The following is a 16,640-nucleotide window of genomic DNA, read 5'->3' as shown; positions in this document are numbered from 1 at the left end:
GGTCACTACCGCATGTGGAAACGTCTAAGCGGTATTGACCGCAAAGGCTAAATGGTACTTATTTATTTTATTTGGTTTAGGCATTACTCACAGACGTGTAATCAACGTTTTTTTCACGAGGGGGAAACCTTCAAAAGGTACCCCATGCCGTGGGAGCGACACGAGGTTACGTGGGATTCTTACCGCACTAAAACCCCCCCGGTGGCCGTCCTCGGCGCTGCGTAGAGGACTCCGGGATCTCCAGAGGAACGCAACCGGAGTCCTCTTAGCGCATTGCCCCGTCGGGCTCCGCCCAGGTGAGCTTTTCGCTTGCCATACCGTCTGGTGTGTACACCGGTATGCGACACATACAGCCGTCCTTCCCGGGGTCTCTGACGTGCGGTTCGAGCCCCAGTCTTGCCACCCGCAATCCCGGTAGCCCCCTTTTAGTCGTCTCTTACGACGGGCAGGAGATACCGTAGTCCTATTCTACTCCCGGAACTACAGGGACGGTGTAATCAACCCCTAGACGTTTTAGGTCTCCTACTTCAATGGTCACCAATACAGCAGATGTAATTTCCCTTTTCACATGTAACCAATGTACATCGTTGCCTTACACTATTCTTGCAGCACGAGTGTAAATAATGATCCAACGTCGAAGTGATGTACTTCATATTAGAACAATACTACGTACGAAGACAGACATGTCTTCAACTAATACTTGGATCTGCACGACGCACGACGCTATTGTTCTGTCGAATGCAATAGTTTATTGGTTATTTTCCTGTTTACTTGCTACCTGTTACACTAGGAAACTATGATGGGCTAGTGGTTCGAAGGGACATATTTTATGACCGATAGAATTTTTGTAATTTTTGTGCTCTTAAGAAATTAATAATAACTTGTTTAAACAGTAAGAGATCGTGAAATATCGTGAAAGGTCTAAAAATAAATAAGTAAACCTTTCACACCTTGACATCCTTGCCTCATACATAAATTATTTATTGTTTTAATTCTTCCTTAAGTTTTCTAATGCCAAACACACGGTTTTGGATGCACAGTTTTGCACACACATATCTACTGTTAATTTGTGTAACAGTAATAAAATAAGCTCATAATTAACACAAGATATCCTCTCCGATCAAAAAAACACAAGAGCCGGTGCCCATGCAAGATGCTACAAGAAAATCATTATTCACATGATTACCTCCATATAAGGGATAGGGCTCGCTTTGTCGCGTTCATTTATTACGATATTTTTAGATGTTATACATGGAAAAAAATGAGTTTGTCTGTGAATTAAATACATTTTCCCTTTTTATTATAGTGTGGCTGTTTTCTGATTTGAAGGGTGTGTGTATAATGTATATACTTAATATTATATGAGGCGTTGCAACTCCCAGAGGTAACAACGCATCTCCGAATCTGGGTATGACACAACTATTTGACGTAAATAATAATTTGTATGTACGACAGTGCCCGCTTACCATCAGGTCTGCTCCTTTATTATTTCAGTTTTTTTTAATATCATATATCGTTTGAATTATATGAGAACAATATAACCGTCATTGTCGTCTGTTCTATAAATCCTCGTAATACAGGTAGCGCCATCTGTTGCTAAGAGGTAGAATTAGAATGGGTTAATAAAATTGGATATCGTAAGCTGATTTCTTACGCAATTTTCCGGACAATACAGGTTATTTGGTGCTTGAAAACTATCGATTTTGAACTCCAAAATTTAAAAATTCCTACCAGGAAAGTTATGGAGATCTGTAGCCATAACCGTAACTTAAAACCTTACTTAAATCCGTAACGTGAACTATCGGATAATCCGGAATAATTTCATTTCTAGATCCAAATCATATCCATGACATCTATAATTCCTATCAGAAAATTAAAAAAAATCACAAAAGTTATTATCAGGGAAAGCCGCGTACGCTTGCTAGTTAAAAATTGATTACTTCCATACAAGGGAGCAGTAGCATTGTCGCTTATTTTTTGCGATATTTTTAGACCGCTTGCATGCGAATCTAAATTAGTTACGCACATGTTATACAATTTATTTTTAATGAATTTTAATCAACGTTGAACTGACTGTAAGCACGCATCAAAAAATGTAGTTTTATGTAATGGGAGAAAACGAGCCTGCTGTTCACCTGAAGGTAGAAACTGTTAATAATCAACCCATTTATGTCTTACTGGACACGGATCTCCTCTCAGAGTAAGGAAATTAATAACGTTAGCCCAATGCGGATTATTACACTACAGATATTTTTAAATATTTTTTGATTTCAAGTAATCTACGTAGATTGAATGATGGAGAAGTGGTAATTAATTTCTTATGTTCATTTTACCTACTTCGAAAAATCCAAAAAGTATGCCTGTGATTTAAACTTCAGACCAGACTTCATACTACTAAGCAATAGCTTAGTGAATTTCTAAGCGACCTCAAATAGAACTGAACCTGAGGTCAGTCTCAGATGCATTATTAGTTGTAAGGACTAAGTTTGATGCCTCTAACATTTTTTAACCACTTTAGTTTTCAAAGAAAAACAGCAGACGGTAGATCAGCAGCTTCTACCGTCTACCACTGTTAAGTACAACACAGTAATACCACAGTAGAAATATGGATCCTTATACTTCCTAGTGCCTATCATCCTTACCTAATTACGAAGACACAAATTGAATATCTCAGAAAATTATTCAAAGTTCAATAAATATTATTAAGTTGTGTAAAAACGTCCTATAAATAATACTTCGGTATTAAGTACGCTAGTCTAGTATGTTCGCAATTAGTCGTGTATTATTTTAGCATGGCTTGTCTCATGCAAATCGCATATGAACTGGTTATGCATTTAGCTATTCTATTTATAACGGTGAACTTACGATCGTGGCCGAGATTCTGTCACTAAAAGAATATATTATAATTATATATGACTACGTCATGTTTTATTATGAAAAAATTGATATCTCATACTTGATTTACGAATTGTTTTACGAATACTGTATTTATTTTAACGTGTTTTTATTCATTAAAATCTTTAAACTTTTTTTGTTTTTATTCTCGTATTTTGATTTTTTCGTTTTTATTTTCGTATTTGAATTGCGTTGATGTAAATTGTACAAGTCAAATATGATTTAATATCATAAATACTGTATTATTGGTAAGCATACTGTATTATTGGTAAGCATTCTTGTTTATCAATGTTGGATGTTGTCTGAAAATTGAATGGGATATAACAAATATAAGACAGAAAAATGGTTGAAACATGACACTTTACACAACCCCCACTGAATTTTTCGGTAAATACACACAAAGACAAATTCACAATTACACTGAGAATTAATAACTATTTTACTTAACCGAGGATCAAATGCGAAACCTGCAAGGCAGACCAACTAACCCTACAGAACACGTAAACAATACTAAGAGAATCTTTTCCTCTTTCCAGAAAGACGTGCAAGTCATGTGGGTGCGATCGTTTGAAGCACTCTGTGTACCACGAGGAGCTGGGCTCCGTGCGAGACCGGCTCGGCTTGAGGGAGTCCCGCGGCACCCACCATACGTACGACAACAGCCCGCCCGGACTCACTGCGAAGCAGGTATATTGTGCAATGTATATGTTTAAAGATTATATCGTAATAGATGGGACATGAGAAGAAAAACTTTCATCCACGAGATATTTTTTCCAATTGGTCTAACTCAATCCGAGATAGTATTAGTGAGAAGTGTTAGACTTTTTGTGTGAAGCCTAGTATTTAATCTTTGATTTAAACACACTAAACGTGTGCAGTGTGTGTGCATGAAAAGTTGATCGTCGTGAACATAGACTTAGAATTTTTTCGCTACGCTAGTCGTGAAGGTCGTGTATACGCTAAATGTCAGTTCTTTAAAAATATTTATCAAAAAGTATGTAGTAAAGTAGAAACATTTATAAAAGTATTTTGTTTAAAAATAAAACATTTAAGAGATCTTTGTTAATTCGTTACCTTCCAAATTTGGTTTTAGTAATTACATCAAAATAATGTTTTATTTCAGACTGAACTGTATTGGGCGTCGTTAGCTGAGCGTGCGCCAAACAGCATAGGGGGCGCCACCGGAGCGGCTGCGTGGCGCGCGTGGAGAACTAGAGCTTTAGCGGCACAACTACCGAAGCAAGATCTGTCGCTTGCTCATTGCCGGCACATCGATGAAGCTCACCGTAAACAATTTGAAGATTTCGTCGCTGCTCGCAATGAAATTGCACTTGACATTGGTATGATATATACAGCGCCATCTAGTATGCAATAGCTGTAACCTGTGACTTTAAATGAGTTTTTATTTTTAGGTATTGCATGTCAGCATCATGGCACTACAGTGGAATGTATGGGATGCACGAAGCCGATACGAAGTGGGAATATTGCAATTCAAGCTCCGAGGATAGGTGAAGAGGTAAGGTGCATTTAAATTAAAATATTAGCTTCAGCTACTGGTACATACGTCAGATAGTAGCTTATATGCGTAAAAGTTTAAACTGGGGCCTATAGATGGCGTTATTACCACTGATTTTTATTAGTGCTACTGGACAACAGATGGCGTTATATGGTGCTAACTTATTTAATTTCTTTCAGGCAACTTTTCATCCAGCATGCTTTTCGTGTTCGGAGTGCGACGAGCTGCTCGTCGAGCTTGCTTACTGCGCTCTAGATGGACGGCTATACTGCGTTCGGCATTATGCCGAGCGACTTAAGCCGAGATGCCATGCTTGTGATGAGGTAAGTCTTAAAATACAAGAAATTTTAGAAAATATATGTAAGTTGATAGAACCCTGTGTGGTTCGACTTCGACGACTCCTCCTCTATACCCATATCTGCCTAATGACAATAGTGTTAAGCGCTGCTGATCTTGGTTTGAAGGGTGTGGTAAGGGAGATATATTTTTTCGAGGCATATCAGCTTATTCCTCAGGGGTAGCGACGTATCTGTGGCCGACCTCAGATAGGACTTATCTGGGGTTGATCACAAAATTCCATGGGCGGCAGTAGCCTTATTACCTTACTTACCATCAGGTGGACTGCTTACTTGTCTGCTACTATTTTATACATAAAAAAAACAAGATTAAATTTTTCAGAGTACAGATTATAAGCAAAATTCATTCAATAACATTGAGAAAATAATTATGAGGTAATTTAAAGCTACCTCTGAATCGTTAGCGATATCAAAACAAAACTAAAAATAAAGCAATGTAATTGTATTGATTGGAAGCCAAAGCTATAATTAGAAGTATTAGTAATCTTTTTTCACACCTTTCCAAGTGACTCATCGTACCTGGCGTGGGTATTCGTACCCTGGCCGCTAGATGGCGTTGTTAAAGTTTAGTCTTATTGCCATACGTAAGGGTATCAATATTTATCAATATATGTATATAATATCATGCATCAATATATGTCGCTTAATATTGTTATTATAAGGAAGAAATTGTTGGAAATGTTGGGATATGGCCACAGGAGCACGAGAAAATAAACTATGAAATATAATACAATAAAATTCACTCCAAAAATATACTTTTTATTATATCGAATCATTGACAGAATGACAAATCAGAAGAAGTAAATTATATGTTTTTCAGCTGCCAGCTTTATCATATACAACATACTTGAATATTATACATTATGAGGGGCTTGAGTTTTTGCTATATTCAAACAGGAAAGAACCCACAGTCAGAAATATGCAGCAGGATTCCACGATCTTGCCACCTTGAATTTAAAAGTACTTCAGTTTTTTGTTCCGTGACTACTTGTATTTAATTTATATTATAATAAATAGATAGGTCGGAATAAGTTGATAAGCAAAGTTTGCGTTTGCATGACAAGCTTATTTAATGCGATCCGAAAGTTAAATTACGATCGTATGACATTTAAAAATGTAAATGTGTTTTAGGATGTAACAATTTTATAAAAAAAAATATCAAGTTAAATATAAAAACAGCGGTAATAATTAGTTGTTATTGGAACGATACCAAACGTTAGTTTCCTGTGTAAATGTTACTTTTATCTTTTTCTAATAACTGTGTAATTGAAGCCGTTTCAAATGATTTCGTTTCTGAAACTGAAACACCGATTTTTTTAATTGAAAACACATATTCCGATATTCATATAATCGACAATACGTATTCAGTAATTATATTTAGGCATTACTTATTGTATGTTGACATATTATCTAGGCCTGTACCTATTGTAAGAACTATATGTGTACACAAATATGGATCCTTAAATGGTCTAAGCCTATGCCTATTATGCCGTTATTATACTACCCGTTCAAACGAGCAAAGATACTTCAACAACGACTGAACTGTTAATTTATAAAGGACTTTGTTAAGTTAGGTAGTTTAGTTACTAAGAACATATCGTATAGAAACAAAGTATCAAGACATATCAATAGTGTCGTTTATTCTCATCTGCCGGACGCCCTGCGCCGGCTGACATTTGCCAGAAGAGCTAAAGTAAAAGCATTGATTTATTTCTGTTTTTCACTCAACCGAATTGAAAACATGAAATGTTTTGAGTTAGCACGTATTTAGTTAAGCTGGAATTTTGTTGGTAATCTGTAAAAATATCCTTTCTGACTATGATTTTAAATATATTTCGTACGTGCCTAAATAGTTTCAATATACCTAGTGAATAACTTTGGTTGATTCTACAAAATAATCATATTTGTTCAAAAATAGTACAATAAACGTATTAAAAATAGTTTTACAATCGCTTGAACGTTACATAATACTAAGCGTAAACCCAATAATTATAAAAATCATCTGCCTATTGGATATTTATTACCCCTTGCTTCAAATAAAGGTTAATATTCACACCAGCATCCACATGACATCATATATGACTCCGGCAGCACCACCGCCACACCTATTTCTGCCTCATAACAGCAGCACTTAAGCTGCTGTGTTCTGGTGTGAAGGGTGTGGTAAAGGACACATACTTTTCCGAGGCGTTCCAACTTAGTCCTCAGGGGTAGCGGCGCATCTATGGCCGACCTCAGGTAGGAATTTCTAATTCTATCTGGGGTTGATTACATATGTCCATGGGCGGCAGTAGCCACTTATCATCAGGGGCTGCATACTCGTCTGCTACTGCTATATTATAAAAAAGAAAGTCTTTATTCCTGAGAGAACTTTTTAACTTCATTAACGTGTGTTACAAAGTAAAACGAATACTATCCAAACATAGCAACTAATGGCTTAACATCCCACCAACGCATGGAGATTGGAGGCGCGCATGGAAGTCCACTAGTGGTGACCCATCCTACCTCTAACTACGCCCGATCTTGTTCAACTTCGTCTCGAGGCTTTACTACAATAATATTGCGAGTTTTACCAAACAAAGTAACCATATTTAAACAGTCTTACTAAATAACATGTGATTCCTCATTAGTTAAAGTTGGCTCAATCTAGCTTTGCAATTGATTCTCCGAATTGTTTAATACATTATGTATATAATACGATACAATTCTATATTTGCCGCGTTTATTATCGGATTTGTGCCACGGTGTGAGTAACGGCGCAGGGGGGCGACACATTGACGGCTTTGTGAACTGGAGATAATGAGACCGTGGCGGTAGATTGATTATCTTGAATGAAGGTAAAGAATCATTGGTTTTAGGAAATAATCCGTGAAAATTGTAGCATAGTGTTAAAAATATAGAGTTGAGTTCGGAATGAAAATATTAAATCGAACGATTTAAAAATGTAGCTTAAAAGTAAAGATATTTTCGTGTTCTCTTAACGTCTAATAACTTTCAAAATCAATTAAACAAGCCATATTAAAACAGTAACTATAATAAGAGAAGTCTGCATTCATCAAGATACAGCTAAAGCGGTACTCGTCGACAGTATCAAATCGCTGAAAGATGAATACAGCCAATCTGTGAAAGACACAAAATATGTTACACACTCACAGAGCTAAGGTCCACATCTGAGAATCAAAGTAGGTATTGACCACCTGCAAAGTTGTGTATCATAGAAATAAAGGCGGAGAATATTACTCGTCATTAATCCATTACTTATCCCACTGTTGGGTTAGGTTATGTTTAGGTTTAGGCCATAATGCACCGTGCTGTTCAAGTGCGCATGAGTAAACTTTACACCTCCTTGAAAACTTTTGTTAAGAACCATTACTTACAGTGATTTCCTTGATCGTTATAAGCAAGTGATCAATAATTTGTAATACGTATATAACTATAAAAATCAAGAGTTTTGAGAGACCCTCTAGCTCCTTTTTCAAGTTTAAACTACCCGGTTATCGCTGCTTCTCACGATATATTAACAAGTATAGGTACCTATTAGTCGTCAACTACATGTCAACTACAGTAAGAACTTATACTTAAATGCCTGATTTAGCACTCGGAATCATATATGGCAGATTGATAACGGTAGTTATCTCCTAAAACAATGTCATAGGTAAGTCTAATAAATGTACTCTAACTTATAACATAGTCTGAAAGTCGCCACAAAATCGCAAGTGTGCAACCGACCTAAAATTTGACAATATTAATGCAGCGCAACTGCATCCCATTCACAGGCGGACTGCACTTTTCATAAGCCGTCGTAAAACACCCAGCCAAGTGGGGCGGCGCCCCCGCATACTCCGCTGTTGTAATATTGCAATAATGTGTCATTATTATAATTGTATTTTCAACTACATTCTTGCCTGTGGTTTCGTGCGTTTATTGCTCGGTGTTTGTGCGATAGTGTAACGTTTATCTTTCGATTTAGTACGTATAGTCCGCGTAAAACTGCTAGTCCGCTCTGAACATAGAAATGAATCGCGTCGCCATAGTAAATTGTATGACTACACCTGCTCGCAACAAGTACAGAGCGGACTAGCAGTTTGACGCGGACTATGCTAGTATTACTGTCCGCTACTGTCACGCCTATTTTCTGTTACAGTGTGTTAAGCACTGTTATAAGGCAGCTACTTAAACGAAGCATTGCATCTTAGTCCTCAAAGGTCGTGCAGTTGTGACCGACTTCTCATAGGACTCCAATCTTTTTTGGAGTTGATTTTTTTTAAATATAGTAGTAACAGACGAGTTGCAGTCCACTTGATGGTCAGTGGCTTCTGCTGCCCATGGAAATTTGTAATCAACCCTATTACCCTAAGGACTAAGCCGGAACGCCTCCGAAAAGTATTTCTCCCTCACATCCTTGAAACCAGAACATAGCAGCGCTTAACATTGCTAAAAACGTGCCGTTAAACCACAGAGGATTCTACCATCTTCAAATGAATATATGGACGGCAGTAAAACTTACGAACAGGACTGTGTGCTGCTTTGCTACACTTACTATTATTTTTAAATAAACCTACGATTAAACTATACACCCAAGAACCCATCCGACTTCGTGGAAAGTCTCATGTCCAACTTGAATTACGTGGGATTCCCTATGAAGCCAGCTCGTCCATTGCTGTCGTGTACCTAGTAATTGATTACCACAAACATATACCTAAGGTATAGTCGATCAAGCTCATCACTATATGATTTATTATCCTCGCCGGCACATTCGTTTTTGTCCAACAATTTTCCATTAGAAACCACATTCTACGAGGTTTCCATTTAGCTTACATGAAGTTGAATTAGTTTTGCATCAGTGGAATCGCGGTATAATTAGCAACTAGTACATTCTGTGAGCAAAATAGGAATAGTAGTGTTTCAGTGCCTTATACTGATGCTACTATGTTAGTTTAAAATAAATCTAGCTTTCTTTGGCGTTAAAATTGTGAATTTTAACATTAAATTTATTTGAAGTGTTGTGGCTGTATATAGTGTAAATCTTTGCCGCGCAATGGATGACGAGCGTGTAAGTACATTCTTGAGTAAAGCATCAATTTTTATGCATGAATCACAAGGTTTATCCAGATTCTGTTAATGAAATATGTCGGGCGTGCGGTTAAGGAATAAAAATAAACTTAAACACAAACAGAATTGTGTACGTTTGTTCGCACCTTACATGTAACCAGTTGCAATACACTCATCGGGATATTTGCGCGCCTTTTCCACCGCCATTTTGAAGTAATACGTGCTTTTTAAAACAGCTACGAGCGTTTCGGCCAGTGGCTGTATTAGGTATGTTTTTAATTTATTTAAATTATTTTTATTTTAAAGTCTTGGAAACGATTAGACGATTGAAAATACGCAGCATTTCTTTAAATTATTTTAATAACGGTTATCCAAAAATAACTTTTCATACATCAATTTATGAATATAAAAGTCGTATGTATGCTACTTGGTACAATGTGTATGAATATTTCTAGAGAGTTTCTTCACGCAAATGGTCTTAGATGAATAATGGTGGAACTTTTAAACATATCTCTCAAGTATCATCTGAAGTGCTGGCCTACATTCAACTGAACAAATTATTGATGCAATTCTGTATTCAATCACATTAATGTTAGTTACGTTTTGTGTTTCAACGTTTTGACTGGATTGTCGGGTTATTCCACGGTTGGAATTCGTAAGTCATATTTTTTTGTTTTTGATTTCCGATTTGTCTATGATTCAACTTTGTTTAACCTATTAAAATACTGGCTAAATGGGTGGGGCCACCTTTCGTTGTCAATTAAAGTAATATCCTATTTTCAGGGGATACTATGAAATGTGTTTAAAAAAATCCTATTCAATCCTATCAAAATTAGATCAATCTGTTGGTTTCTCTCCGAGTTTTGTGAATACAAACATACGAGAGCTTAATTTTTATACGTGCATAATTTTATTTAACCTGTATTTAATTTAAATTAAAAATGTAAGACCTTATCACATATTTTTCATGTTTATAAACTGCAAGTTAGCAATATAAAAATACGAATAAAAAATATAAATGGCGTCTAAATTATTCACTAAGGGAGCTTTGTGTCTGCCTGGCAACTTGAAGATAAATAACATTTTTCATGTTCCGCTAAATCTATCTCCGAGGCATATACCGTTTCAGCTTCAACCAACCGAAGACTCCGTTCATCGATCCTCTAAATAGCGATCGATCGCTTTGAAGTCGCGTCGTGCGAGCTTGTTTATAGACACTAGTTCGATGTAATAAATATAATTGACGCACACACGCGACAAGGAACACTTCTTAACTCTATTACGGTCGCCAACTCTGAACTCAATACTCTTTCGACAGTTACCGAGGACGTATCTCCTCCAGCCTTTGCCTCCAGATTTAAAAAGTTGAGAGTGACTTACGTTTGATTCGAAATTTGAATTTGCGCGCGAAGTAATTACCGCGTTGTGAAATTGTGCGTTCGGAAATCGCCGATAAGATTAAGTTATTGTGAGTGAGAAAGCTTGTCTTGTGCTTGTTGTGATACTAAATTTTTGCAACCTCAAGTGAATTTGTTCTGATTTTGTCTTAAATTCCCCTTTAAAGTGTTAATTTATTGCGCTTTGTTGTTAATTTTTACATTTTACAATTTTTTCAAAACTTGTTATACCTGCATTTATTGTACTTACAACAAATAACATATTAAATGTTATCATTTATTATGTTTTAACTAAAAGTAATTATCAACATATAAGAAGTTAACATTTTTCATGATATAATTTTATAATCAAAAGAAAGATTAAATGTGTATGACTGCGACAGAAAAATCCATAACTCCATACTTCATAATTTGATTTCGCTACTCGGCAACAGATGGCGCGCGTATCACAATACTGCCTTTTAAATGATTTAAGTGTAACCGGCGGAAAGAAAAAGAAAAAATGTACAAAGTTATTAACATGTTATATTCAAAACTTATTTTGTTATGCTAGGCTTAAATTATTTAATAATCTAAATGGAAACTTTGTTCATTAATATCTTGTGCACTTATTATCTATTACAATTAACTGTTAAACTTGACTAATACTTAAAATACTCGAAAATATGGCGAACCTCCAAAAAGTAATGATTAGTGACAGATCTATGTAGAGCATAGTATTGCGGTTCTAATCCAAATTGAATTACAGACGTTTGACATGAGGTATTTCGTTGCTGGGCTAATATTAATAACCGAGGATTTAACCAAGGTTTTTGCCTTACACATCAATCATCTATGACTGGACTAAAATAACTACATTGATGTCAATACAATTAGGAAATATTAGCACAATAAATACGGGTTTTTTAAACTTTAAACCGAATATTTTTAGTGAATTAAAATAAAGTTAAACATTAAAATAAAACATTTAGTAAATGCAGCAATATTTTTTTTTTATATTAAAGTTTTCTGTTTTCTGCCATTTAACAGTTATGAGTTAGACACGAATATATGGTTCTAACTTAATACTCGGAGGTACCAAGTATTTATGAACAAAATCAGGTGAAATCTAATCATTTGGATTGCAGTTGTCCATGGGCATACTGACCACATACCATCAGGAGATCTTCATTCTTATCCACTACATTTTAACCACTTTAGATTCATAACAAAAAATAATAATTGATTAATTATTATAATAGTACGGATAAAGTAACAAACAAATTAAAAAAATAAGTTTTGAAACATCTGTTCATTAAAAATGAGTAGTTTTTTTCATTCACTCCTAGTTTATTGGTATAGTTCGTTGTTCTTACGATTTCTGGCAACTGTACAATTTTTGCTTTCACGGTAGGTATCAAATATTCATAAAGTAGATGTCTGTTTCCAAGTGAAATAAAAAGTTGATTTGGCGGTAAATTTTATTATTGCAATCCTTAAGAATTGTTATGAGTTGTTAAAAATAAATATACATAAATAAATAATAATTATAATTGTTATATAAATATACATACCCTTATTTTTTTTTTATTATATCAAAAGGGTTTCTCATTATATTCTTAAATTGTCATGAAATCTATTTTTTAAATATAATCTATGTAATCCATTAAAGATTTCATATTTCCGCATGCACCGCTAAAATCTATATATATCATTTCAGAATGGTTTTGGCGCTATTCACAAATAATCTTAAAAATGGCAGTTTGATTTATCGATTAATTAGGTGGAAATGGCGCTTTTTGCTATGTGCAATTAATTATATTCATACACAGGTCAAATAGAAAGAAGGTTTATTTTCTTCAAACTTATTATGAGGGGTATACCCGAGCATACCAGCTAGTGGCATATTTTCTTTAGACATTCGAAGATTTCCACGTCTTCCCATTTTTGTATTTAAACATCCCGAGTCATCTATTAGACTTCACACATTTGCACTGAAATCCTATATGAAGTCAGGCGTAGGAATATTGCAAGCTGAATTTACAATACGCAGAAATTGTTAAATTACGATTTTTGGTTCGCGAAATATTGAATAGATTTGTTGATAACGGATCTAATGTTGGACTCCTTTTTTGCCATGTTGCATATGTTAAGCCTATAAACCAAAATTATCTATAAAAGCTTTAATTCATTAAACATGTACCTATCCGCTCGCGTAAATCAAAGATTATTCTAATACTAGTCTAATAAGAAATACTAGTCTAAAATGTAGAGTCTCGAGACTATATGTGTTGAAACCATCTATAATTCACCGACAGACGTTCATAGCTCGTCATAATCAGATAAAGCCGTGGAAAAGCCGCCTAATCATCCCAGATCATTCTATTAATACATTATATCCATGTACACATACAATGCATATAAACGAATTAAAAATATTTCACAGACCACTGCTTGGCGATTCTCACGCCAGAACTAATCAAACGATAGAAAAAAAGCGGGAAGATGTCATTCGAGAACAGATTATTAAGGATTATTGTTGTCTATGGTCGTTAATAGTAGAAATTTTATATTATGACAATGTCCATGGTTTATATTTATTAATATAGTATATTTATTAATCTGTGCCTTAGTCAAGTATGACGTAAATGAACACCAAAAAATCTTTACAGTATACAGTAGTTCGTATTTCAGATCTTCCTATGATTTTGAGAGTTTCTTATTGTTTTTAATTTCGAAATATTTTACTACTTTCATTACCAAGTAACATTAAATTACCTTATATCGATATTGCCATTTACATTTACAAATCTTATAGTCTATCGCAACTCCCCGATGGCAAAATTTGACCACAAAAATTAATTGCTGAACGGAGAAATTGTCGTAGAAGAATCTAAATTACTTCTAACCTTTCATATCAAACTTTCCTTATTTTAGTAGACGATTCAACTACAACATTTGATTGAAATAATAACCGATGAAATAAGTTTTGACCCAAACTTTTTTGTAAAATAGTGAGAAGTTTAAATTTCTTATTTACACATAGCCCATGGGCTATGGGCTGCTATACTGCCTATGGGCTTTGTTTTTGTCTTTGATCTCTATTTAAAACGCTTTGTTTTTCATCTCTATTTAAAACTATCTTAACTTTTCAGATACATGACATTTAGATTATCGTTATTATCTGCTAATTTAGCAGATAATAACGATAATCTTTGATATTTCCTAAAACTCTAGTTCTTTTCTCCGTTTGAAAGACTTCTACTTCGTGCATTCATAGTATTTTTTTCGTTTTTCCTCTGTTTACGAATTTCTAACCTATCCCAGTTCCTAAACCCTTGGTTCCTTCTCGCGGCGCGGACCAGTGCGCACGGCACGCGCGTGACGTCACGCGGATCGAGTTTCGCGCCGCCCAGAGCCGTACTCGGGCGGTTACTTTCAGTTTCATAGTGTCAAAGGCAAGGTCGCGGGTTCCTCGCGAGCTTGCCTGCTTCACTGAGCTTTGAGTGGGTATCTGGCTTCTATTTAAAGTAAATGCGCGGGTAACGGGAATGTATGAAAAGGTTTACCTTTTACGGATATGTTTGGCACGATAAATGTTGGTATTTTAGAATTTGTTGAAAATAATGGCAATGAAATGAACTAGATTGGATGCTATTTTTGTTAGTCCGGTTTACGTTATCTTTTTTTTTTGTTACCTTGTACACAAACGTATAAGTAGTTAAAATCTTTAGGCATTTTTCTTACATTACATTTTTAGTAAATCATGAGTAAAGTTTTATTTTATGCATTTTTTCTGTTATACTTATCCATCACATATTTATATTTGGATGTAGGTCAGTGTCTTCGTGGAATTCAGGCAATTTCACGCCCAATGAAAGGAAAGCAGCCCTGTTACCCTGTAAGATATATACATGCTAGTTTGATAAGATAATTGTACAACTACAATTAAATCTTGGGCTTGAACCACTACCCTAGTGAATTGCGTTGGCTGCGGCGAGAGAATAAGATTACAATTATAAAATTATGAGTTTTGTATGGTAATAATTTTTGTTAGAGATGTCGTCACCAATTGAATGAATTGTATGAAGTTGATAAAAAGATCTGAATACAGGTGGCACCAATTATGAATGGTTACGTTACTTCAAGATGTATTTTCAAATACTCCAAAAATCAGAAACATCGGAGTCTTGCTTTTGAGTTCCGTAATTGACATTACCAACTAATTAAAATGGTATGATTAAAATTTAGGTATTTGAACAATTTACCTCGATCCAAAACAAAAGTTATAATTAACACATTAGCATTATTCTGTTCTACAAAGATAAAAATAAACATAATAAACATCTTAAAATGTAGGTCGGAAAACAATCGAGACGTGGGCGCAAATAGAACTTAAAGAGCTACAAATACGTAAAGAATCGATATATTTAAATTCGAATGAGCCATTTAATTGTTGAAAATTATCGATTTATTTTAATGCGACCTGGATTTTTCCACCGGTTGTCACTACTGTGTTACATAAGATTGGGGTTTTGAATTTTATTATTATCTGTAGAAATACCACAGACAATAGCGAAATAGAGATAAAATATGTACAATTTAGATTAATCGTCAAAAAAGATAATATATTTTTTTTTATAATTCACAGTTATTTTTATAAAAAACCAGGTACAAATTATTTTTTATTTTAAATATATTTTGTGCTCCGCACATCAAACTCGCAGCTGACTGTCACTGCGTTGCGAAATAATAAATAGGTTAAATTCTTTCGTGAGCAAGATATATTATACAAATTTATTAAAATGAATATATCTACATTTTTCTTTAGGCCCGTAGGTAAATCTTTAATGGTTAAGATTGAAAAGGCTACCGAATTGACTTCTAAATATGGCGACTCATTGTTATAATACGACTTCAGTAAGTATATCTTTTACATCGTAATTATTTTAAAGAATAGTCAGAGTAGTATGCTATGTCACAATCTATTGTTTGCCTTCAATCACTAATAAAAGACTACCAATGAAACTAATGCTAACTTCAACGGTGGGTATGTCGAAGGCGATCAACTTAGCGATCAATTGATGCAGTGGTAACCACTTACCAACAGATTGACTAAAGCTATATTGTGATGGCTAAAGATATATTGTGTAACAAAGTTCCACATATTCCCTACATTCTTTAAAAAAATATTCCCTACAAATTATATCCAAAAAGCCCTAACGGGTCTTAATGTGAAACAGGCCGACCTATTAGTGCAAGTTATAGCGTATTAGTGTTTAGATAGTGAAAACAACGCTTACGCAAACATACGGGCTAATCCTAGAATGGCGCCTACGCAGCGAGCGCCGGGATCACGTAATAGGATAGGGAACCATCAGGATTTATGGGGCTGGTATAGTCCGTAAAACTGCTAGTCCGCTCTGAATATAGAAGTGAATCGCG

General features: G+C 35.0%; 1 protein-coding gene across 5 annotated transcripts in view; it reads left to right on the top strand.

Annotated features, from left to right (window-relative positions):
* Lmpt (four and a half LIM domains protein limpet) overlaps positions 1-16,640 on the top strand; it is a 202,172-nt gene that overhangs the window by 130,889 nt on the left and 54,643 nt on the right. For 3 of the 5 annotated variants that reach the window (XM_073084350.1, XM_073084355.1, XM_073084349.1), the window contains exons 3-6: positions 3,432-3,582; positions 4,019-4,235; positions 4,308-4,411; positions 4,591-4,734. In XM_073084350.1, the coding sequence (XP_072940451.1) occupies positions 3,432-3,582; positions 4,019-4,235; positions 4,308-4,411; positions 4,591-4,734 (616 nt within the window). Of the gene's footprint in view, positions 1-3,431; positions 3,583-4,018; positions 4,236-4,307; positions 4,412-4,590; positions 4,735-9,676; positions 9,821-11,136; positions 11,288-16,640 lie in introns of those variants that run through there. The other 2 variants (XM_073084352.1, XM_073084353.1) reach the window with 2 other exon arrangements.

This window comes from Epargyreus clarus, unplaced genomic scaffold (genome assembly GCF_041222505.1).
Source record: "Epargyreus clarus isolate Ecla_fem2 unplaced genomic scaffold, WU_Ecla_fem_2.2 ptg000021l, whole genome shotgun sequence".
Classification (NCBI taxonomy): Eukaryota; Metazoa; Arthropoda; class Insecta; order Lepidoptera; family Hesperiidae; genus Epargyreus; species Epargyreus clarus.
This window is presented reverse-complemented; position numbering and strand designations above follow the sequence as displayed.